The sequence below is a fragment of the Protopterus annectens genome, chromosome 10.part0 (genome assembly GCF_019279795.1).
Source record: "Protopterus annectens isolate FY-2018-M chromosome 10.part0, PAN1.0, whole genome shotgun sequence".
In the NCBI taxonomy this organism is placed as follows: domain Eukaryota; kingdom Metazoa; phylum Chordata; order Ceratodontiformes; family Protopteridae; genus Protopterus; species Protopterus annectens.
Window position 1 is genome coordinate 1,651,757,168 of NC_056744.1, and position 25,685 is coordinate 1,651,782,852.

Consider the following 25,685-nt stretch of genomic DNA (forward strand, 5'->3'; position numbering starts at 1 on the left):
TGGGACTTGAAACCATATATCAACATGCATATGTTGAAAATAGATCTATTACACCGTAACATGATGTTCTATGACAATAGAATAACAACTATGAGTGAAAAATTGTGCTGTGATGTAATTTATATAGATTTAACTTCAGCATTTGACAGGGTCATACACAAAACACTGATTAATACATTAGTACAACTAGGTAATGATGTATTCTTGATAATATGGATAGCTGCATAGCTTACAAATAAGACATGGGAAGTATCATACAGCAACTGGACAGGTGAAATCCTTGGTTACAGCCACGGCGTCCCCCACAGGGCTCTGTCCTAGGCCCTTACTACAAGTATCTTTCGGTTCTAACTTTTTCATCTGAGGTGTTCTACAGCCTATATGCAGACGACCTGAAATTGGGTAAACTGATTACATGTGTTATAGATAAGGCACATGTCGCTTTCATCTTGGTATATGAATAAACAAGTCTTTGTGGGTTCTGTTTAAGCAGCTTTGCTCTATACAAGCACGTCACTGTAGGGGCTTATTGACTATGACTTAAGTAACTTGTATACAAATAAACTACTGTGATCATACATGCTCAATCACTGGCTGCTTCTACAAAATGACACTAGGGATTGCATGTGTTTGGAATTATACATGCACGCACAGTCTCGCATGCTTCTTAAAGACATAGCACACACACGTTACACTCTGATCTACAACATGTCTGCAAAATAACTTGATTAAATTGACCATTTGTGCAAAGGAGAATAATATGCTGATAAATACATCAAAAACTAAGCATATGAGATTTAGGAGACATAAACTGAAAGGTGAATATTTAATACAGCACACAGTGATTGAAACTGTTGCCTCATTTAAGGACCTGGGTATATGGGTAGATTCAAATATGAATTTTTGTAATCATATCAACCGATTGGTTAATGATAGTTGTAGAACTATAGTTTGTATAAAAAGATTTATAAAGTTTAGGAAATCAAAAATAATGAAACCATTGTTTGTTAGTTACATTCGACCCAAACTTGAGTATGGAATAACAATATGGAAACCCTATAAGAAAACAAGCATGAGTAAACTGGAAAGAGTACAGTGGGAATATACTAAAGGCATCCATGGATGTGAAAATTTAAGCTATTATGAAAGACTAAAATATCTGAACTTGTACAGTGTCACTTACAGATGTCTAAGAGGTGATCGTATTCGGGTATATAGGGTATTTAGAGACAACTACCTCTAGGAATGTTTGGGATTATCAAAAAGTAGAATCATCAGACAACCTATGTAGAAGATTCTATAGGAATGAGAAGTGTACTAATTGGTTCCCTGACAGAGTAGTTGATACATGGAACAGACTACCAAATTACATTAAAGCAAGTTCTAAGAACAGACTGGACACTTATTATGGGAACATGTGTTTTGATATATTGGCACGCTAGAAGGGTATTAATGTCCATGCTTGAAATATTTGTATGTATAATTGTATGTATCGCGTACAATTGCTTGTCATTTATGACTGAGTTGTTTGTCAGTCTTCCCATATGTTTTATGCTACCACTTTATTTCCATTGTTATCTATTGTCTAGGTACTCCTAATATTGCTCTCTGAAACTTAACTCCTGTTATATTTAAACTCTAGTTGTGATTGATTTTTGCAGTCCACTTTCATTTGTGTGGCTTAATTATTTCTTTTTATCCACAGGACAAACTGAAAATTGCATTAACGTCTCTAGAGTTCAGAGTAAAACATTTTGAACATTTGCAAATCAAAAAGGAGAAGGAAATTGCAGACATACAGGTATGGAAACTGTTGTTTAGTTAAAGAAGTCTTGAACTGAATGAGTGATGAATGCATAACGGCATCAGTTGCAAATTTTAGATTGCTATCTTGTTACAATTAGCTATCTTGTTACAATTAAAAAAAAAAAAGTTTATGACATATATGTTTTACTGGCTGTTGGTGAGCAAATTTTAAAAAGCCTGTTGGCTGTGCTGTGGCTTTTTGTCTTGACGACTGGACAGTGATGAAGAGTAGAATTGTCCTGAAATGTTTAAGAAGAAAGTATAATATACAATTAATAAGCTAGCCAGCATCTCAGAAGCACTAATTAAGGTATATTTCATCATTTATAGGTTCATAGGTAAAAAAATAGGCAATCAGTTTGCAGACCATTTCAAGCCTAGCCAAAAACTCTATTCAAAAATTCCTCCAGCCTCAAGGAGGGCAAGACAAGGTAGACCAGAGGAGAATTTGAGGCGGGCCATCCAGTTATCTAGGTTTACTCTGAAGGTGGCATTTGTTCTAGACTTGAGGCATTTTCTGGGATATGCATGTATCACACCATGTCTTTTTTATCAGCTGATGAAGGCTTAGTTCCTTTAACCACATATTTGAGGTGGAACTAGTTTTACAATGGAACAGGAGGTAAAGTAGGATTGGATCTTTCTTGGACAAAAGGTTGGACACACAGATCACCATGGTCATTGTGTAAGAAACTTAATACAGAGAAAGGTCTGCCAGTCTCTCCTGATAACCAAGATTATTGAGGCCATTCATCTTTTTCTTTATGAATCTGTGAGATATTTCAAGCTGTGTGATATGTTTAGGCAAATACATGCCAAAATGTGGATTATATTCAATAATGGATATGCTAAGATACGAGTAAAGAATTGAGACTTCTCTGGATCTAGTGGAGATAACTTTGAAATTAGATGAGCCATGGAAAAAGGTTTTCCTGAACTACTGTGGAGACATGATTGTTAAATGATAAGGAAATCAACAAATGTGCTTAGATCCCTTATGACAGTGTCTGATTGGAGGGGTACATTTTCTGTATGTTTAGTGAAACTGTTCTGTTTGTAAATAATGTGTCAATTTGTTACATATTTGTAGGGAAAGGCCACTTTTCAAAGTTATGTAAACGAATTACCAGTATGAGAATTGAAATGCAAATTTTAGAAATGTGTGTTCCATCATCTAGAATAACTGAATTTATCCAGTGTCACTAGGTTAAAATGTACTATATTTTTTGAAGCTTGAGTGGTTCAAGCACTTGTAGACTCTGGAAGCACAATTTCTTTTATCAAGGTTTCCGTGTAGTATAAACATAAGATTTACAGTCAAAAAGTAGATTATTTCCTTATGTTGTTGTGTCTTTCGTCTTTTCCTGGTTAGGGGTCGCCACAGCGGAACTCCGGTCTGTTAATGATTGGCAGTAGGATTGGCAGTAGATTTTTACGTGCCGAGTTGCCAGCCCTGATGCACAACCTTCAACGAAGGTATGCCCATTCATGAATGTCTCCACACAGAAGACACTTTAGCTGAGAATCGAACAGGACAATGTCTTACTGTGAGGCGACAACGCTACCACAGCACCACCATCGCAGTCAGAGATTATTTCCTTGTATGTCTGAAATCTTATGTAGCCCATCCGGTCTACCTCTCCAGACAGGATTGAACTTTGCTCTGCTTGAAACAGGGCTGTGAAAATTATGTCCTGTGGCTGCATTTCTTGATATTGGCCATAAGTTAATATTAGGAAGTCACTTCCTTCATTTTCAAAAACTATGCAAAATGTTGGATGAGAGAGAATTCATACATACATTGTAGACAATTGATGCATATAAAAATGTAGTGAGAGCAGTAACCTTATATTCACCATAAAAAAGGGAGAAGATAGTGACCACAGCAGTGATAAAAAGCCAAAATCTGGAGAAGGGAGTTGTCCTAGAAAATACAAAAGAAAAGACACTGCTCTCAAAGTTTCAGCCAGGAAGAGCAGAATCTGCAGAGGTATGAATTCTACGTCTTAATGAGATCCAGTTGCTTTCAGATGTGAGAGACTTTTACATCAGAATATTGCAGCCTGGCAGGATGGGCCAACATTAAGAGTAAAAACAAGTAAAAGTGAGGGACAGACCCAGTAAGCTAGTGCAATGTTAGTCTTACAAAGGAAGGAGTTTGTGTAATTGTAACTTGACAATGGTACAGGGTAGACATCTGGGCAGGAAATGTAAGTGATTAGTAGTACTGAAAAGAATAAAAAAGAGGACCATGAAATACCACTGAGCAAGTTATTTAATGAATTTAGTGCTTTCGTCAGATGTTCGCCCCCAGACTTCTTCAGAATACATTAACAAAGTCACACATATTCCTGGCCAGTTAAATACAAAATGTTGTAGTCACATGATGTTAAAACAATCAATACATTGTTTAAAACTTCACTATATGTTTTAAAATGAACATGACTGAATATGCCATTACCTAGTTAATAAGCCATGAAATCTTAGATACATAATTAATAAAAAACAAACTATATCTATTAACTAAATACTAATAACGTGAAACCATGTTATAAATAAAAACACTTACTGGATGCGTGTCTATACATTTACACCATTAGTACTAACCTATACGGGACAACATGCTGCATAAAGCCTTCCTTAAATGTTTTATTTTATGTTGTTGTAACCCTTTTCAACCCCCATTGATGTATATAATGCAGCATAATGGTGAAAAAACTCTTGAAAATCAAAACCATGTTGATGGTGAACCACCCCTTATATTTATCAAGAAAAATAAAACTCCGATTTGAGTTTCAAGTAACTGGAAATGGACAGTGTTTCATTCAGCCCATAGTTGTTGTCTACTGCATTGCACCTCAATTGCCAGAGCAATTATCTATATTCTAAGACTAATTCAACTGGCCCACCCCTTGTATCATCACTCTGAACTTGTTATAGAGCTGAAAATTTAAAATGATATTGTGGATGCTCTAAAATATGTTTTAACATTTTACATAACTGAACATCGGACTGTTGAACAAAAAACTTCTTTTCCCATTGTGTGACAACAATATTTGCATACAGGCCCCCACAAGAAGAACCCATTGCCACCCTCTCCTATTACAGATATATTTCACGGTTAAAGTAGGTGAAGTTGTTTTTCAAAACAAGTTCAAGTAAGTGTGTATAAACTTGGAAAAGAAGTTTTTGTCCAACAGTCCGATGTTCAATTATGTAAAATGTTACACCCGGTTCCTGGATGACATTTTTATTTTGTGGGATGGACCCCCAGAACACATCAATGAATTTATTTCTTATATGGATTCTACTATTACATTTTTGAAATTCACACATAATTATAGTATGGACCAGTTGCCCTTTCTAGACATTCTTCTCATTAAAGATTATACAAACAGTAAGTTTGTTACAAAAATATATAGAAAAGAAACCCACTCCAACTCCTTACTCCATTATTCAAGTACACATCCACTAAAATGGAAAAAAGCCATTGTAAAGGGGCAATTTGTTAGGGCAGTCCGAATGGTCTCGGTTATGGATGACTTTCTCAGTGAATGTGACAACTAGAAATCCATATTTTCTAGGAGAGGCTATCCATACAAATTTGTAACTGATATTATGTTGGAAGAAGTAAATAAAAGGGAGAGACGTCATTTTAGTCCTTTACTATCAGATATTGACACCAGCATCACCAGTATCAACAACTCCACTCGATGCTTAAAGGTGGAGAACCAAGAAATAAAAAGGGACTATAACACGTCTTTTATTACCATATACAGTAATGACAGTTGTCCATTAAGAAAAATCTTAGAAAAGAATTGGTCCACACTTCTTCTTCTTTCGGCTTTTTCCCGGTTAGGGGTCGCCACAGCAGATCACCTGTCCGCTCATGATTGGCAGTGGGGTTTTACAGTGTCGAGTTGCCAGCCCAGCACCCAGCCTTCCACAGAAGGCACACACATGCACACACTCACACGATTAGACCATTTATTGATTCACATCCTGCCATAGTATTTAAGAAGGGCAGAAACTTAAAGAATATATTTGAGATGAAACCAAAGAGAATGAATAATGTTGGGCACATAAAAAAGTGTGCCGTGTATAACTATTGTAAACACATTAAGGAAGGTAGCACTTTTCTGATAAACAACATTGAAGTAAAACTTCATCAAAAATACAATTGTGGATCTGAAAGGATTATTTATTGCACTCTATGTATTTGTTGTAACTGTTTTTATATTGGAAAAATGGACTGTAAATTGAAAAACTGTATCTATGAGCATTTGTATGACATAAAATCAAAAAAAGATACAAATGCACTTAGCAAACACATAGTGGAAAAATTGGTTATTCTTTTCATTGTACTGTCATTTATAATATTAAAACAGAACCTCGAGGTGGAGCCTGGTCTCTCTTACTAGAAAAGGGGGAGCTTTACTGACAAATGCGTCTTAATGCATCTAGTTGGCCAGGTTTAAATGAACGCATTTCTATCAGCTCCCTTTTAAAATTAAAAGCCCTAGAAAAATAACTGTTTTAAAATAATTATTTATGTATTTTTAAACCCCATTTTATCTATGTTTTGATACTACAGTGCGAGTTTTTTACCATCTATTTATTCCATCTTATACAGATTTTATATGTTACATATATATAATAGTCTTTTACATGTCTTTTCCTTTATGGGGGTGTGTCAGTTTAAATAGTGTAATAATTGTTTAATTATTTTTTTTTACCCAGTTTTTCTGTACTATATAAAGTGATTGTGTGATTAAATTTATTATCTGATGAAGTTCTGAAGTGGTCAGGACAAAAGCGCTTATTTGTTTTATTCTCTTCAATAAATTCCAGTATTGGTTGTATTGAATTTGGCCTGAATAGGTGCATTTATTTACTGTGGAGTGGTTTATCCTTCTGTTCCTGCTTGACATTTTTGTGTTTTGCATATATTTTTTTAATATTGCATATTCTTTTATATTACATTTTTATGGTATATATATTTTTATATGCATTGTATGTGTACCGATGTCTTAATATATGTTTTAATATGCCTTAAAATGCTTTTTAGACTATGTTTTAGGTAGTAGTATTTATACATTGCATTTTAAATATTGGTCAGATAATTGGATTTGAAATAAGATTGACTTCCATTTTATATTTAAACTGAGTAACGTTGTTAATTTTGTGTTATGTTGAGAATCTTATGGATTCAAAAGCTTCATCATTTAAGTGTTTTACGGTGAGACTAATAGCTATTTTTTATCAACTTTAAATAGAGGTAGAAAAATTTAGACAAAGTAAAAAAAAAAAAAAAAAAAGGTAGTGTGTACTGATAGACAAAGTGACACTGAAGAGAGTCTCAAAAAGATAACTGTTTAAAGCATCGAGGAAGGGATTCTACACATCAAGTTGGTGAAGGGAAGGAAACAGAAAAATTAAACGAGACAGAGATTGAAAGACTGAGCCAAAGCTTGCTGATGGTCAGAAGGATTCTGTCCACAGACAAAAGCTACAACTGTAAGAAATGTTATTATAGGAAATGAAAATGAGCTAAAGAGAGAATGACGAATGTAGAACCGTAAGGGATGTCAATATACAAAACTTAAGGGGAATATCGGCACATTACAGAGACATGCACAGAAGCTTTCTAGAACTTTTAATACTGAAACAGAGTGGCTATAGGTGGAAGAAAGGCCCTAGCGTAAGGATCTTCAGAACGGAGCAAGTGTAAGACAGTGAGGTAAGAAATAGAGTGCAGAGATCTGAGCCTATTTCTGCTAAAGTAAAGCAGAAAATACAATTGAAAGTGGACTGTTACCCTTTGAAGTAAAAGGGTACCAGTAAAGAAGGAAAAGAAAATAAAGGCCTGGCCTCCATTCAAACTAAGGTAGAGAACCAAGCTGCTAAAGGAAGTGGACTTAACAGTAAACCGCATAACTTTTAACTAAGCAGATGCCTGTTAAATAAGATGACATGGTAGAAGAAGTAAAATCTTTAGAAAAAATAAATCCAGAAATGGACTGCCAAGATGGAAGAAGAGAAGACCAAGGAAGTAAAAATGCATAGTAGTCCTGCATATTATGTAGAGAATCAAACCTAAACTTTCTAGCTGAAGAACAGGTTAACATGGAGAACATAGAAGGTGTAGACAGTTTTAAGTACAATAGTTGTGCAGAATGGCATCTGTGAGGCCAAGCAAGATTAACACAGGCATAGCATTTGCCCTTCGCACTGTTAAAACTGGTGATGGGTAAGAATCGTGTATTTCAAAGTACACGCTGTCTCCATGATAGCAGTTTGGTGAGTGTCATGAAAGGTACTTTTTAAGGAGAGTTGATGCCACTCTTTCTTAACAGGCAGATGTCAGCCGTGTAGTGAACTTACTGATGGCAGTGGACAGTGAGTAAGGCAGAAACCTGTACGCAAAATATGATAAAGATACAAGGTATGGAGGTTAGCAAAAGTTATGCAGACAATCTGTATTAAAAAAAGTAAGAAAATAAAGTAAGATGCAAGATTATGTAGAGAGCATATAAACAGCATCCCTAGAATAGAAAAAAAATGAACCAGCACAATTTTTCTCAAAGGGGCATTCATCTGGGGAGACACACAGGTAATGTTATTCCCAACAGTGTTACTGACTAAAAATTACTCCTCTGAACCAGCACAATTTTTCTCAAGTGACTTTAATTATGTTTTCTTTAAAAGTATAACACCTTCTACTTTAGGGGAATTTCATGAAAGTAATCAATTGAGTGTCATCAATTTATCTGATTTAAATTTAGGTATGCACATGTATAATGTTTTTTTGAAAGGCATGAAATTCATACCCACGTTCCTTCCTACATTGGGGGATATTTTACCTGAAGTGGGTCGTTTTTGTAGGAAGCTCAGTTTAAGAGTACATTATGGTAACACGGGTGGAAACAGATGCAGAGGATGATTCTTTATCGAATTTATCCATCTACGAAAATTAATTTTGTGAATTCTTTGTTGATTCTTGTGTGAATGAATTTGACGATGCACATGTAGTCGAACATGTAGGAGAGGGATATATTACGGGCTATGGCAGACTTGTTGTTCCCAATGTTCCTAGTTTCAGTTCTTTTTGTCCCCCCAGAATTTCAGCAGCAATTAATTTGTTTGAGAAAACCCCGTGTAAACAAATACAGACAGAGTACAAGAAGTTTTGCAAGGTTCCAAGAAAGTTTAATCTTAATAAAGAACGGGAAGCAGTAAAATTCTTGCGTAGTAAGAATGATACTTATGTTTACTTACAGGCAGATAAAGGAGGCAACTGGGTTATCATGACAAAAGAGAAATACATGCAGATGGCCCATGCCTTGTTGCCAGATGACAAAGTGTATCAAAAATTGCGTATAACCCCCTTAGATAGCTTTAATAGTGTTCTTTTGGAATTACTTGAGCGGGGTGAAAGATTGGGTTTCTTCACCCCCCCAGGATGTGAAGAAATCGTTTATCAAAAATCCCAAGTTAGCAAGATTTTTTGTAATTCCAAAGATACACAAGGATATGTTGAACCCACCTGGTAGGCCGATAGTTTCGGGGGTGGGTTCTTATTTACAGAATTTAGGGACATTCTTAGATGCACATCTAAAGAATTTTATGTTAAAGGTCCCTTCACATATTAGAAATAGCAAAGACTTTTCGGATTTAATAGGTGGTATGACATGGCAAGATGATTTTTATTGGGCATGCTTGGACGTTAAGTCGTTGTATACTAATATCAATACTAAATTGGGCTTAGAGGCATGCGCTAAAGTCATGGGAGAGGGTCCAAAAACTTAATTTGTCTTACAGTTGCTAGAATTTGCTTAGACCCACAATTTTTTTGTCTTTGGAAATCAATATTACTTGCAAAAATCAGGTACGGCATTGGGGGTGGCATTCGCACCCTCATATGCGAATATTTTCATGGGGTTTTTTGAAGACAAATATTTGTACTGCAATAGTCATGTGATCATGTGATTTTTAAATGTTACATAGATGATTTAGTGTTTATCTGTTGAGGGGAGGAAAGAGGTTTTGGTGTTTTTGTAGACGAGTTGTATCAAAATGTGTATGGCCTTGAATTTACTTTTAAAACACATAGGGAAGTAATACAGTTTCTGGATGTAGAATATTTGGTGGATGAAAGACACAGGATCTCTTATAGACCAATTATGAAGGTAACTGCAGTGAATAATTTTCTTTTTGCTGACAGTATGCACCCTACTCATTTGTTGAGAGCACTTCCCCATGGTGAATTTAAACGTTTTGCCAACAATACATTTGACAAATCACAGATAAAGGGAGAATTTGCCAAAGTCAGACAAAAGTTGTTAATACGAGGCTATCCTGTGGCTGTTGTAGATGAGTCTGAAAGAAAAGCATTTGTGTTTACACAGTCAGTAGCTCTTCACTTTTATACCAAGCATGGGGGTTCTATGGATAGTTTAATTTTCAGTGTGCTAGCCAAGGGATCAGAGCAACCAGGTTTTGATCTAGTGAGGGAGCTGCTGAGAATAGAGACTAGATATATCCTCAATGTTGATGCAATGTGGCCCAATGGTATAACTATTGAATTATATTTAAATGTTTGATTTGAGTTCAACAATTGTGCATCGTCATAAGTTGTAAATACACCACATTAAATGAATGTTTATGAGTAAATAATATATTAATTATTTAATATTATATGAATTTTTACAGAAGTGTAATTTTATATGTTGGTTTCATTAAGTGGCGAATTTTGCACATTAGCGTAGGTATGCAAATGTTAATTTCACAAGCTTCAGTCTGTGGTAAATTTTGGGAAACCATATTTGAGTGGTAATTCAATTCTAATGTGTATTTGGTAATTCAGTTTGTATTTGTTAATTGAGTGTCTTATATAATTTGACATCTTTGATGGTGAAGTTATTCCTTTGAAGGCTTGGGTAAGCCGAGGTACTTGAATCACCAGTAAAGAGTGGATATCTTTACCAGTGTCTCCGGTGTGATTTTTCTTTTTCTATATTTTGGTATCCTGTTTGATAAAGGCCTATTTAGGTATGACATAAATAACTTACACAATGAGTTAAAAGGGGCAACATCCATAGCATAACATCTAGTAAAAGAGAGATGTTGTTGTTAAGGTACAGGCAGAGTTACAGTATGAGATAAAAGGGGTGACACCTATGATAAAGGATGAAATAAAATAGAAATTTCTGTTGTAGTAAGAGCAAGTTCATAGAGATGCTTTTCAGCATTAATTCAATTTACTTGAAATCTTGCTCAGAAGGTCAGGTGGTACTTCATTCAAAATACCAGAACCAAGAAAAAGAGCAGTAACAGGAAAACATTTAGGAATGACTCATGGGAGATGTAGTAGAAAAGTGTTATCTGGTAGAGAATATATTGTGCCCCACAACTGAATTACCATGTTGTAAAAGACAGACTACCCATCATGAGGAGTCCAAATCGCCTCATTTTGTGTTGAGAAAGGGGTGCTCATTGCACCTGTGGTTTGTGATACTGTAAAACTGTAACATTATTATTAAATTCTTGTGATTTTTGTACTATCTTAATGGAAAATGTGTTAAAATACGTATGCTTCTTTAAATATGTAGCCAGTGTATAATGATTAGTCACAGGGGCTGCACTTCATTATAAAACAAAGCAGTCTGGAAGGAAAAATTGAATGAGAGCGCTCCTCCGTGGAAGGGCAGTGTGATACTGGAACCATGGATAGTCTGTGGAGCTTCTTTTATAAACTGTGATTAATTTGTGGAATTAAAAGTGAGACCTTGGAGAAAGGCCTAGAGATTTTTGTGGGGTGAGAATGGAAATATATTGTGGAATACCTGAGCTTGAAGGTGGGCCTTAGAAAGAGGCCTGTATATGTTCTGATTGAATTTTCCATGAAGTGCTAAACTTTGAACTTTATTTTGAAGATGCTGTTTATTTATTCGTGTGTTTGTGAAACCAAGTCTTCCTTTATTTTGATTTAATGATTAAATATGAGTTTGTGTATGTTATGCCTTTAGTATCTTCATGTAAATAACTTGTACATGCTAAAAGTTGTCTTTGTATTGAGTATATATCCCCCTCCTACTCCTCCACAGAGCAACTTTGGCTGCTGATTGTCTTTCTCTCTTAGCCAGCCATACTGTTGGGTTCTGTCTTGATTCCATTACCAGGTCACCAGTGCCACAGACAGATGCCTTAATTCTGCGTTAGTGGGCTGGCCTGTACTTATTTTGTTTTATAAGGAAAATGCTTGGATACAGATGATATTTTCATATACTTGAATTTATCTCACCTCTTTATGTATTCATTGTTTTCCAGGAAGATGTGTTTTGTTTGAAACAATACATTTCACAAGAATTTGCAAAACTGCACGACTTTCTGCAAGAGAAGGAGCAAAAACTCATCCAGCAGCTTAAGAATGAAGCATCAAACGTTCTGAAAGAAATGGAAGATGATCTTGAATGCACTGAATGTGATATTTTATCCTCCTGTTTGGTAGTGTCCAATGCTGATTCTGATCTCAAGAATAAAGAGGCAGACGTTCTGAAAGACAAAGACACACATGTACCCATTAAAGCTGATATTACACCCACTAACAAGACATTATCCGATAATCGTTTGGAGATCAGGCAACTTAAACCTGTTCGTTTACTTATGGTAAGCCTGTCTTTCATTCCTTATTTTGCACATTTTGTTTGTTTGTTTGTTTTTGGCTAGTGAAAGGATGGGTGACAAGTGAGATGAAGACATTTTTGATAAGAGTACCATATCACCACAGTAAATTTTGCAAAGTAACTTGCATAATTTTGAAATAATGATTCACATTTTTTATTTCATTCTCTTTGGATGTATGAAAAACTATTGCACATATAAATAAATTTGCCATCCATTTATGAATCCTTCCATGAATTCTTCCAATTAACATAAAGTATGTTTTATTATGGTATACTGCAACAACTTCAAAATGTAATGTATTTGTCAGCGATTTATTAGATAATGTTTAACACCAGTGAGGTAAAGTACGTGCCAATGTTATGTGATTTTGCACAATAAAAACTTTGAAAGAGTTAATGCCTTTGGAAAAAAACACCACATATAGGGCCTCCCCAAATCATTCATTTTTGAGATTCTGTCCCCTCATTCCCCCTAATTTAACATAACTCTGAGGTTGTAGTGACTTGGGAACCAGTGTATTTAACTCTGGGTAAAGAGACATAACCATACCGCTTAACCTGCAGACGTTGAAAATAGACATAAAGACCCTTGAAAAGAATGGACATCTAATTAGCATAAGATATGAATACCAAGTATCCTTCCTGCTTCCAGTACAAATGTGGCATGATATTCAGAAATGCATTAAAAAGCATTATCAGAGAGACAGTAGAAAATCTGTATTGCAAATTTCTACCACACAAGGCAATTTTCTGTTTCTGAAAAAAGAGATGCAAGCTGTGTGTTCTCTTTCTTTAAATTATCTGTGCTGCTAGTATGTTGGTCCTGTAGTGTGGTTTTCTGCGCATTAGATAGTGTCAAAAGTCATGTCTGACTGGGGAGATTCGAAGTATGTGTGAAGGGGTAAATCAAGCATGAAAAGAGGGACATGCATCCAAAAGTAGGTACATCATGTGCTGGGATAAAGTGGGCCCAAAAATAGGACTATTGCTTCAAAATAGTGACAACTGAGAGGTCTGGTCATACCATGGAAAACTTTTTGTCATTATTGGCATAGCATTTAGTATAGTATGTTTTCATTTGGGATTCCTCAGCCATAAATAAAGTTTAGACAAGGTTTTATCAATCTCTATTAGTGACAGTACCAGTACTTTCCATGAGGCAATTATTTCCTGAACCAAGCAGTAACCCAGGGAGAGTCAGCATTAAAGAATAACAGTGGGATTCTGTTATTAAATGCTCAACTTCTCTGTCCTCTTTCTCTCTATTTACTGTCCTGCTATGAATAAGCAACAATACAGCATTTAAAATATTTTAAATCACCTGTTTCTCTCCACTAGAACAGTACCTTACTGTACTGTGGTGGTCTGATTTTCAGAAAGCTTTTTATCCTGCCCTGGAAAAGCTTGCTGCAGTCTCCAGTTCATTGATGTCATGAAGGTAATGAATACAGGTAGTTTTCTGGCCAATTCCCTCCCCAAACTGACATCACCACGACTGTCCTAAAAACTCGCCCATGCTGTGATGTCATAGCTCCCTGGTCCTTCCCCTACCCATACAGAAAGTAAAGGCTAGAACAAGGAAACAATACATGAGTCAAGTCTCCTGCTGTGAGCTGTCAGTCACAGCAGGTAGCAGCTCAAATTACCCTCAGCACTTTGACAGCTAGGGAAGTTAGGCGTGAAGGGGATGGGAGATGAATCAAAGTGGTACAGTTCAGGCTTCACAAAAGAATGCAGTTTAGCCATTCTAAAAAAAGCAGCAGTAAAAAGTACTTTGAAAGTCTGTTCTGTGGCATTTGCACTGTTTGTGCTTTAAGTAGTCATTGAATGGCATGGAATGTTACTTAAAACTTACTGAACGTCAGCAGTACATGCATTTAAAATCAATGCAGTGACAGGAGCTTTAGAAAGAGAGAGGCCTGCGTGATGTAATTTTTTTACAGACAAACACTGCATTGTGGTATACCTACAAGCCAACTAAACAATCAGAATTACTTCAATATGCCAGATCCCATGTGGTCAGACTCAGAAATTACATATAAAAATTATTTAAAAACCTGTAAATAGTCCCAGAGTGGTGTTAAAATGTAGGAAACACCAAACCATGATGAAGTAAACATGTTTTTTGAGTTTGTGGGTGTGGTTCAATAAACATGTTTTTTGAGTTTGTGGGTGTGGTTCTCTTTTAAGAAACCTATCTTCTGTCTTCACCCATATTGGGAAGGGTTTGTCCTTTAACTGAGAATGGTAAAATCAACAGCATACAATCCCCAATCTTAGAGTCTGTAACCAAGAGATGAAGATGAGTGAGCTTTGCAGGCTTTTGTAGTTACTGCTTCTTGGCATCCTTTATAAGTTGAGAAGCTAAGTCAAAGACCCTAGCCAAATGAATATTATTGAAAATATTAGGTGTCTGCCTAAAGACATAAGACAGCAAAGGAACCTGTAACAGTTTGATGACTAGGTAGGTACTCTTCCAAACAGAGACAGCTGCAGTCTTTACCATGGATTCACCAAAATAAATGATTCATCCTGTATACACTTCAAGTTCAAATCCAACATACTTATTATGTTAGCACATATGTAGATATTCATGTGCTTAAAGGGATTTTTTCCCCACTTAAGCGCAAGTTTTATGTCAGCCTTTTTACAAAGCTAATACTGCTAGGTTTTCAGCAAATATTTCTGACGTGTAAATTTAAATTTAGTTCTGATATGCTAGCATAGCTTCCTAAATGAAAAAGCAGAATACAGATGTTCTGTGCGGGGTTCTGTGTTTGAACTTTGCAATCAACACTGTGTATTCTTATTTAAAAGTCTGTCCAGAGTTCATTTGCTAGAAGAAAGTGTTTGGGACCCTAGGCACCCTTTTCTTGTGCCCCTGTTTAACTTAAAGGTAGAGACTGGGCAGTTCACCAGCATTTGAGCCCTTGGGGATGCATATTATACCCATATAGCCTGCACAATGGAGGAGGGGAATCCCATGTATTGGAAAACGTGCCGAACATACTGCTAGTTAATGGTGTCGAGTGTCTTCTCAGAATCAAGGAGTTTGGAAGTGGTGGGGTGCAATATACTCTGTAGTCTCTGCATGTTCGTTAGATCAAGCACTGATCATATGTACACCACTATCTACCACAAATTCCCACTGATTAGGGGAATTATTCATGGCAGAATATCACAGAAAGGTACTGGTTTGTAGTTTTGGACTTTCTAGACATGTCTTAGTTGGGATTTGGAAGTAGTGTTATAATATTAAGGGAAGATGAGCCCTGAATTACTACTTCCTTCTGAAAGAATTGAATAGTTTCAACAAAGGGGTTACTGGTGTATCTGTATGGCTTTGTATACTTCAGTATTCAAGTTATCAAGTCCGGCGAGTTTCCCCCAAGTTTTTGAAATGTAAATTTGGACTACTTTTTCACTTATAGGAGAAGTTAATGAATCTGTTTGCTCTCCTAAGAGTCTGGATAGGTCTGCCTTTTTCAAGAATTTGATAATTTGGCTTAGCCTAAGGTCATTAGTTCATGTCGCCCTTCATGTAAGGCATTGTAAAACAATGCATTCCTGACCTATATCCTTTGTTTAGGTAAGGGATGCTGCTGTTTCATCTGACAAGTCACCATAGTGAATATCCAGATCTAACTTAGTATTAAGTACTCTTCTGCAATTATCGTGTCGTGCTCACCTTTGCAGACAGCCATACTTTAGATAAAACTGAGTCTTTTGTGATAGGGACATATTAAGCTGGAAGTAGGTCATCTTATGTTTTTTCAATGTATTGGGCTCTCTGGACATGCTGCGGTTACAGCCAAGGTTAATCTGCTGCTATTTCCAGTTTCTATAGATGGGAATCTGGTTCACCTGTTACCCATGTCTTAGCCTATGCACATAGGCTGCAAAGTTTAGCTTGAGAGTTTCCCATCTTAGCCTTAGAGGAAAACTGCATAAAAAGCTCAGATAAGTAAAGGTTTAAACCTTTCTCTGATCTTTTTTATGATCTCCAGTTTTCCAAGAATTTTCCATAGGAGAATAATCCTTATTGTCAGGACTCAGTTTGTGAAAGACTTCCTTGTGGTAATTAAAAGGCACAAGGAAAAATTCTACCTTGTAACAAAATGATTTCTGCCACCAACACGGACTAGCATGCTTGAAATATTACCGGATGGTTCTAATAGAGGTATAATGTTCTTTTTTTAGACATCTTTATTGAACTATAACTTAAGACAGGGAAACATACATTAACAGAAAATAAACTGTATTAACATTTTTTTTTCCATTTACAAACATTATACATCACACATCTTTTCTTTATAACTATCATCAGTCCAGCGTCACAAAAATTGCATAATTCCTACCTTCCCTTAAACCTCACTCATTCCTTCTGTTGAACGTGAATATGCATGTATTGTTCCCATAATTTCCATTTATTTCTGTGCAGTTTGCTCCTACCTTTTTTTTTTTTTTTATAGTGATCCCTCTTCCAGTTCATGTATCTCTTTTATAATATTAAGTATTTCAGATAACGGTTGGTTTAGACTTTGATTCCAGTTTTCAAGTAATTGCTTTTTTGGCAGCCACCAGAATTAAACTTAATAGGGCTTTACTATGTCTAGGGAAATTCAAACTCTGTGTTCTAGCTTAAAAAATACATCCTTAGTTACATTGCATTTGCTCATCAAATATTTCATACAAAGAACTATGGAAATTTAAAATCTGCCAACTGATTATACTCCTAAAACACATTTTCCCGGTTACCCGTTTCTTCCCCATCATTCCTCCATTTTCTGCCTGAGGACAAATGTGAGGTATAACCATCCTCGTACCACAGTAGAATTCTTCAGGTATCCCATTTCTGCCATGTACCTGTTTAACGTCTTGAGTTGTGATATGTCTTTTTTTCAGCCATGGTCGTACAGTGGTTAAGGAATAAATTGAAGACCATAATGTGATCTCCCACAATGAGGCTTTGAGGTCCTTTTTTTTTTTGCTTCTTTTATCTAGAGAGTAAAATATTTCTTTAACTAGTTAAGTGTGATCTTCATTAAATCCTTAATATCTCCAACTGTAAACGTATGTGGAGGATGTTAAAGGTTGACACTGATGTTTTTCCCTTTAAGAACCAACTTAGATTCAACAAACTTGCACTCCAAGGATGGTGTAACAAAAATAGCCACTCCTGCCATTGTATTGTAGTTAATGGTGCATGAACTGGTGCTATTCCAAAGGGAACATTCTGTTCTACTGTGGTAGTTTTTGTAGTTTCTCTGCACAGATTGTCGACTTTTATTCTTTTAAACCAGTTTTGAGTCCTCTCCTTTAACCTTAGAGTTTAAATCTCTTGTATTCACCGATGGAAACTACAGCATTAATTAAATAGTAGCAATGCACTCATTGCAGCAAAAACTGCAGAGAGTAAAAGGTACTGAACTTTGCTTGAATATTCAAACAGCAGATTATAGTTCTGAATGGTCTAACCATTCCTTTGTGGTAGAGTCCTTGGTGTTGAGCTGTCAAATTCCAACACCCTAAAGGTTTAACTGTTTCTACAGAATACAGGATTCATGCAGGTTTCTTTACAAAAATCTAGTTGCAGATCCAGATATAGTGTCCCAAGATACTACTACAGCAGCTAAACTGGACCTGGGTGTAACCCTTTTGACAGTGATTATGAAAGTAGAATTCTGGACCATATTGGGAAGAAGGGTTATGCTTAAATAGGGATGAACTGTCAGATCTACATGGTCATGTATCCACATAGTGCTTGTGGGGAGTTATGGGTAAAACTCTGAAGGGTGCATTAGTGAGCCAGGTGCAGATTGCTGTGCAGGTGGACAGTGGACATGATGCTGTGGATGCAGTACCTAGGGCTGCTGCTACCTTGTCTTTCATAAAGACACATTCCTGTCCACAGCTGTAGTCCCGTCCCGTGGATGTTCAAGTGCAAATCCTGAATGTATATTTGGTCAAGGACTTGCCTTTTGGATCCCCATCTCATGCAGTATCTTTAAAAAATGAAGGCAAATGGGAAAAAATGGGGTCACCTTCTTATTTCCAATTATAGCAGCAGTTATCCAGTAAAACAGTACTGGGACAAAAAAAAAAGAAATGGACGGAAGGTAAGAAAGGTACCCAAAATAGAAGTGGCAGCCAGAAAGCAAAGGTATATCTGGAAGCCCCTTACAAATGCTCAACAGGGAGCAAATGTGACTATCACAGTCTTCTTTATCCCTCCCCCCACCAAAAAAAAAAAAAAAAAGGACGCTCACATATTGGTCCATAAAATTCCCACTCCTTCAACAACATGTAGGGATTGGTGGTTGATTGGCCCTCTTCAAACAAAACTGACTAGGCATTACAAAGGACACATGGGTTTTACAAATTGTATGTAGGGATTATAAAGGATTCATGTTGTCACCAACAGCAGTTTCACCAAATGTAAAAAAAAAAAAAAAACAAAAAAAAAAAACTTAATTTTCTGGAAGGGAGAAAGCTCTTCCATTCCTTCGGGTGGGTGGGAGGCATACCCCATACCCCAGAACTTTATATAACAACTCCTGGGGCACACAATAGTTAAGAAAGAGGATGAGTCCACTCTCAGTGGAAGCCGTTTCAGTGAGCATTCTTTGATATTTTTACATTTGCCTAAACTGCTGTTAATAAAATGACTGGAACCCAGTTACGTACTGCAGTTTCCAGCCATCTCAAACATGCAAGGTATTCCCCAACCCAAAAGTGTAATTGCTTTTGACAGGGCCAGGAATGTTCATACATATCCGTAATGGAATTACCACCGTGTTCCCAGTTCAAACCCCAGTGAAGCTGTAGAGGGCAGTGAGTTATAACCTGTATTGTTTCCAAAGGCTGGATTTCTGATTAAATTTTCCAGATTCTGGACTTACACCAGCCAGGTTACTGGTATTTTTGGAGCTCTCATGAATACTACACAAACTAGAAGCTTTCTTTCCCCTGGAGAAGGTCCCTACTTTCTACACAAGCTGCTAAATAAAGGGACATGCCATATAAATTATTACGAATTTTAGGCTACATGGTTCCCAGCATTTTAATGGTGCTACTAGCAAGACTATTTATGAGAGGGCTACTGTGTTTCAGTGAGGAATACGTGTCAGTAACCAAACAATGTCTTAAGTGTGCCACCCTAGTAATTCTTGTATAAGGTAGCCAGAATGGTGGATTCCCCGACTGTCAAAACGTAGGGGATGTCCTTGAAGCATCCTTCTTGAAATTAGATTTTTAACTATGAGTGCCTCTTATCTAGGCTGGGAGATCACAGAGTAGCCCTCTGAGTGCAGGGCATGTGGTGCCCCAAAGAGAGGAAAAGGCACATAAATCTAAAATTTATGGCAGTCATCCTGGCACTCAAAGATTTCAAGCTTCTTTTGATGCCATGAGTACTGAATGTGATAAAAGAAAACAATACAGTGATCCATCCATCCACACCCCCTTTTTCCCATTTTTGTGCATGGGTTTGGGGTGTCACTTCAACAGTGACAATCACCTAGAGCCAAGGTGTTTACACTGCTGGCTGGCTAGCCCTGCTGCAGTAGTTCTTCCACACCACACAGTTGCAGGCACTCACACCTATGGTCAGTTTAGTGTGTGCAGTCCACTTATTGCGTGTCTTTGGAATGTGGGAAGAATCCCACATGAACACAGGGAGGACATGTAGACTCCGCACATAAGGCAGTGCTGTGCTACATAAAAACAGGGAATACATACTATTAACCAATTACAGGCAAGAAGCATAAGCATTAGAGGAAGTCCTGAAAGCACAGATAATCTTGTGGGCTTTCTATATCCCTAGCCAGGAGAATTCCCTGACCCAAATCTGCATGAGATGGATTTTAACAGAAGTGGACCACACAAACAGATGATGTACCAGAGACCGTTTTTTGCCTTTCTGACCAACAAATGGTTGAAGTTCTACTCCAGAGCACCACACAGATAGGCATGGGCAGTGAATGCCATCTATTGGAATGAGCATGTCTGTTTTCTGTATAAATTCCCTTTTATAGCCTTGTTCCCCAGTGTAATTCAGAAAAATAAGGGAAGGGGTGGGAAGCAGTTGTGGATCCCCCTTCTTTTGAAATTGTAATGGAAGTTTTGTTCCTGCTGCTTCACATTGGCATCCTCTTGATGCAGGTGAAGGAGTCCCTGATATACCTAAACCTACCTACTGTACACTTCTGGTTCTTGATACACCTCAAGCTACCATCCTTGGTGTACACCTAAACCTACCCAGTGTCAGGCTCACTGCATGAAGTGTGTATGACTTTACTTCCCATTGGCCTTCTTACTCAGAGGATGTGCTTATCATCATGCGGGGAGGCCAAGCATCAGGAAATTTTACATAACTAAATGCAAAATGTTTCCCTTTAGTACCAAACAAGGAAACAGTTTCCAAAACTGGCAGACACACCCTTAGTTCTACAGAACTTGTTGACATTATTTACATGTGGACTGCCTTATGTTTCACTGCAGGTACATTTATTATCCATTCCAGACTGATCCTTTGAACCTACTTTAGCATGCAGGCTCCAGTCCAATAGGAGCTGAAAAGCATCTTCTTCCTCCTCCAGCCCCTAGAAATGAGTTGGTACTAACCTGGGAGTAGACATTTGTGCTAGTGAAATTAAGCACCATCTGTTGAGCCCAAAGCAACTGTACCGCTAAAGTTCATCACCCAAACAATACCTCCTCATTACCAATACTTCAGCAAGGAAAATTTCAGTGTGTACAAAGAACCTATCTTACACTTCACAAAGACTGTGTTACTTTGTGTACTGACACTGTTCATGCCAAAACTTCTGACAGAAGTGTCCTTAAGTCAGGATATTAAATTGCTTGATTTTCTCTACCCCTCAAAATAAAGGGGGAAGGATTCTGCCATCTTTTGTTGTTTACAGGTGTTTAGAAGGACAGAGTGTTTTGTTTGATTTGCACAAAGGAAAGAAGCCTTACCAATGTAAAAACAAACGGTCTCAAAATTGCTAGCTCATTGTATTGCATTTTGTGCAAACAGTCATGGTAAAGTAGTACACTGAAATATCTACAGCTTTCCTTATGGGGATAAATACTCAGACCATTCCTGAAGCAGAAGTAAAGTCTTCTGTGCACACATTCTGCAGGTATTTTGGGAGGGCCATCGTATCCGACACCAGAGTTGGATTTGCCATGCCATTCTGCAGAGGCTTATCCAGCCTTCCTTTGTATCTCATCAATGTCCTTCTTTTTGGGCAGCTTTATGAATCCTCCTACTGTTTAAGAGTGCAAGAGGGACCATTATGAAGAACACATTGCAGCTGTATAGGTATCTTACCATGATAGCAAATGTCTATAACTGTTGCAATCCTATTTCTGTCCCTGTATTCCCACTATCTTTATGTAGCATCCTAGGGCCAGGGTTAATTCCGAGACTTCCTACTGTACACTAGTACGACTCTGTCCCCTCACCCTATTTTCATCCGGTATCTAAGGAGAACATGTTTTCTTTGTTTACCTAGCTGGCTTAGACCAGACATGATGTTTGTAGCTTTTTTTTTTCCCCTGGAGAGAAGTAGAATTTCAGCCTCTTTTGGGAGCAAGAAAGAACTAAGGATGGCACATACAACTGCCACCTTTACTCCATCACTGTGACGTGGACATGCTAGTGGAGGCAGTCCCAGCCTATTCAAAATGAGGGGAAAGGATGCAAACTCTGGAAGTCAGGCTGGAGGACATATTGCAGTCTTAAGATTCCCCTTTTTCCATCTACAATATCCTAATTGGGTCATCCTAGCTCCATGGTGGGTACCTAGACTTACTTCTCCCTTATCTACTGGACTGTAATGGGACTTGGTCTTCTTGTCATTTTTGTCCAGGCTGTTTAAGCAAGAAGGATTTCTTTGTTTTTCTGGCTGACCATAACAGGGCAAGTCTTAATCAGTGCTCTTCCCCTGGAAAAGTAGACTGTTATGGAGATAAGACTGAACTAAATATAACATGAAGAGATATCACAGTTACTCCAGGAGTGTGAGAAGATCATAGGGGAGGCAGCATCACCATGATAAGTTACTTACATACACAGTCACACTTTATCAGTTTATTTACTGAAAAACAACAGTTATGTGTGTGTCTGTAGGTGCTGCGGTAGCATTGTCGCCTCACAGTAAGACGTTGTCCCGTTCGATTCTCAGCTTGAGCGTCTTCTGTGTAGAGACATGCGTGAATGGGTGTACCTTCGTTGATGGTTGTGTGTCAGAGCTGGCAACTCGGCAAGTAAAAATCTACTGCCAATCATTAGCGAACCGGAGTTCTGCTGTGGCGACCCCTAACCAGGAAAAGCCGAAAGACACAACAACAACATGTGTGTGTCTGTACAACAGTACTTACTACTGTAATTACCTTTGGATCCAAATTCTGGTACCACCATATCGCACTCGCCATGTTTCATGTGTCCTGTAGCAGTCCCTTAAAAAGCTTGTCTGTTATAAATATCTAAACCAAAATGCTAGAACAAATTTATTACTTATTCAGCTCTGTTTCGTATCGACCTGTTAATTTCTAGTCATAATTATGCTAATAAATTTCAATTAACAGGCACTAAATCTGTATGAAGGATATACAAAATGATTACGAAAGAAATTATAGGAAAGAAAGATACTTGCACAAAAAACTGTCAGAAGCTTCAAGTAATAATTTGTGTTCATGAATACAACAGATTTAGGAAAAACACTGTATAAACCAAGAAACCTTGGACCATTTGGAAAAAGAAGCAAGTGAGAAAGTGTAAAAATATTTATTTATTTATTTATTTACATTTGTTGACTGGGAGTGTCCGACTGGACATATGTCCATTTTCAGCAGAGGCCCGGGGAGAAAAGCTCCACAGTTAAAATAAACAGACAGTAGTTACATTGGATTACACAGCAATTAACAATTTAATTAGCAATTACTTACAACATATTTACAGATGAAGAACATAGCACATCAGTAGACAACTAGAATCTTTATTTGTGAAGTACATAACAGACATTAACAAATGTTACAATAAGAAGTTCCTGCTTTATAACAAGTACTAGGCTAATGAGCATCTGAGCTTGCTATAATCAAGGCAGTTAGTGGAGTGGAAAGAGGGTAGTGGTTGGATGGGGAGGGTGATATTAGAGTGGGAGTTGCAAGGGCATAGCCAGCATGTTTTTAGGTGCGCTTTTAGTAAAGTTTTGAAGTGGGTGCATGATGGTACGGAGGTAATTATGGGTGGGAGGGAGTTCCATAATTTGGGTATGGTGCAAGAGAATAGTACTTCACCAGCAGAGTTATTGGCTTTAGTGATCTGCAAGTGATTTTTATTGCTGGATCTTAGTAGTCTGGTGGTGCAATAGGGTTGGAGTAGATTCTGGAGGGATGAGACATTTAGTGGATGGTTTACTAGTTTGTGGGCGAGTGAAAGTTGATACCATTGAAGGAGGTGAGAGAGTTCAAGCCAGCCCAGTTCAGCAAGTGAGAGGACGGTGACTACGGTAGGATGCCCCTGTGGTGAATTTGGCCATTTTGTTGTAGCAGGTCTCTAGCTTGTTTAGATCGCATTGCCTTAGGTTGGTATATATTGGAGAGGCATAAAGCAGGGTGGAGATAAGGTGGGAATTTGCTAGTGAAATCTTTGGTGAGAAGTTGCTTATTTCTGTATAATGCTTCTAGTTTTTTGTGGACTTTTTTTATGGTCATGGATATGTGAATGTCAAATTTTAGTTTGTCTATTTCCACTCCTAGCAATTTGGTGTGTTCAGTTGGGTATATAGTGGAGTTGTCTTTTGCTGTGATGTTAAAGTGAGACTTGTTTTGAGTATGTTTGGTGGGTTGGAAGATGAGTAGTTTAGTTTTGTTTGGGTTGAGTACTAATTGGCCATCGGATAACCAAGTTTCAACAGAGGAAAAGGCTTCCTGTGTGACTTTTTGCAGTTTGGGTAGGGACTGGGCTGAGCAGATGATGGTTGAGTCATCTGCATATTGTATGTGTGTGCCATGTTTGGTGGCAGAGGCTAGATTATTGGTGAAAACAGAGAAGAATAGGGGTCCAAGGATGGATCCTTGGGGAACCCCTATGGAGACAGGTAGTTGGGGAGATATGTCATTCTGCCATACAACAGATTGTTGGCGGTCAGACAGGTAACTCTGAAACCAGTTGGTGACTGATTTGAGAGAAGGATAGGTTATTGAAGACAGAGATGAGTTGTTTGTGTGGGACAATGTCAAATGCCTTAGATAGGTCTAGGAAGGTAACTGAGGAGAGAGCGCCATTGTTTTTATGCTGAAGGATAGTGTTAGTAAAGGAGAGTAAGGCAGTGGTGGTGCTATGGTTTGGTCGGAAACCATGCTGAGTATTGGAAAGGAGGTTGTTAGTAAGGAGGTAGTCTGAGACCTGAGAGTGTATGCAATTCTCTAGTATTTTGGAGAGTGGAGAGAGAATAGCTATGGGGTGGTAATTGGTTAGATCTGTGGAGGGTCTGCCTTTGTGGAGGGGAATTATATGTGATACTTTCCACAGTGTGGGAACATAACTTTCTGACAGAGATCGGTTGATCAAGATGGATACTGGGTAGGCCAGAGCATCAGCTGTGATTTGTAGGTATTCACTTGGGAGGTTGTCTGCTGCTAATTTGGTGGGCTTAAGTTTAGTTAAGAGTTTTTTTATGTTTGAGGTAGGTACAGGTGAAAAAGAGAAGGTAGTGCTGAGATTACTAGTTGAAGGTGTGGATTGGCGGGGAGGGTGGCTGTGTTGTTTAGCTACTGATTGTATGGTTTCTGTGAAGTGTGTGTTGAATGAGGTAGCAATATTTTCTGAGGAGTGAGGGATGGTAGGAGGAGGGGTACTGACTTTACCTGGGTGGAGGATGGAGTTTATGGAGGACCAGAATTGTGTGGGGCTGTGTTGGGAGGAGTCTAGGGCAGACTGGTAGTATTGGAATTTGTCCTCTTTTATTAGCTTTTTGACTGTATTGCGTAGTTCTAGGAATTTGTCTAGTTGGGGGGGGGGGGTTGGTTTTGCGCCAGTGCTCCCAGGCTTTTTATCCCTGTTTTTCATTTCTGACTTAGTGGTTTTCTGTAGCCATGGGGAGGGTTGTGCTTTGGTTCTGGAAAGTCTTATGGGGGCATGGTAGTTAAGGATGCTCAGAAAGGTTGTATTAAAAAATT

The 25,685-nt window shown here is 37.7% G+C and overlaps 1 protein-coding gene across 1 annotated transcript in view; it reads left to right on the forward strand.

Moving 5' to 3' along the window:
* The window catches only part of LOC122813859 (zinc finger protein 480-like), a 114,862-nt gene that overhangs the window by 37,316 nt on the left and 51,861 nt on the right, over positions 1-25,685 (forward strand). The window contains exons 2-3 of the mRNA XM_044086398.1: positions 1,706-1,801; positions 12,136-12,474. Of these exons, the coding sequence (XP_043942333.1) occupies positions 1,706-1,801; positions 12,136-12,474 (435 nt within the window). The remainder of the gene's footprint in view (positions 1-1,705; positions 1,802-12,135; positions 12,475-25,685) is intronic.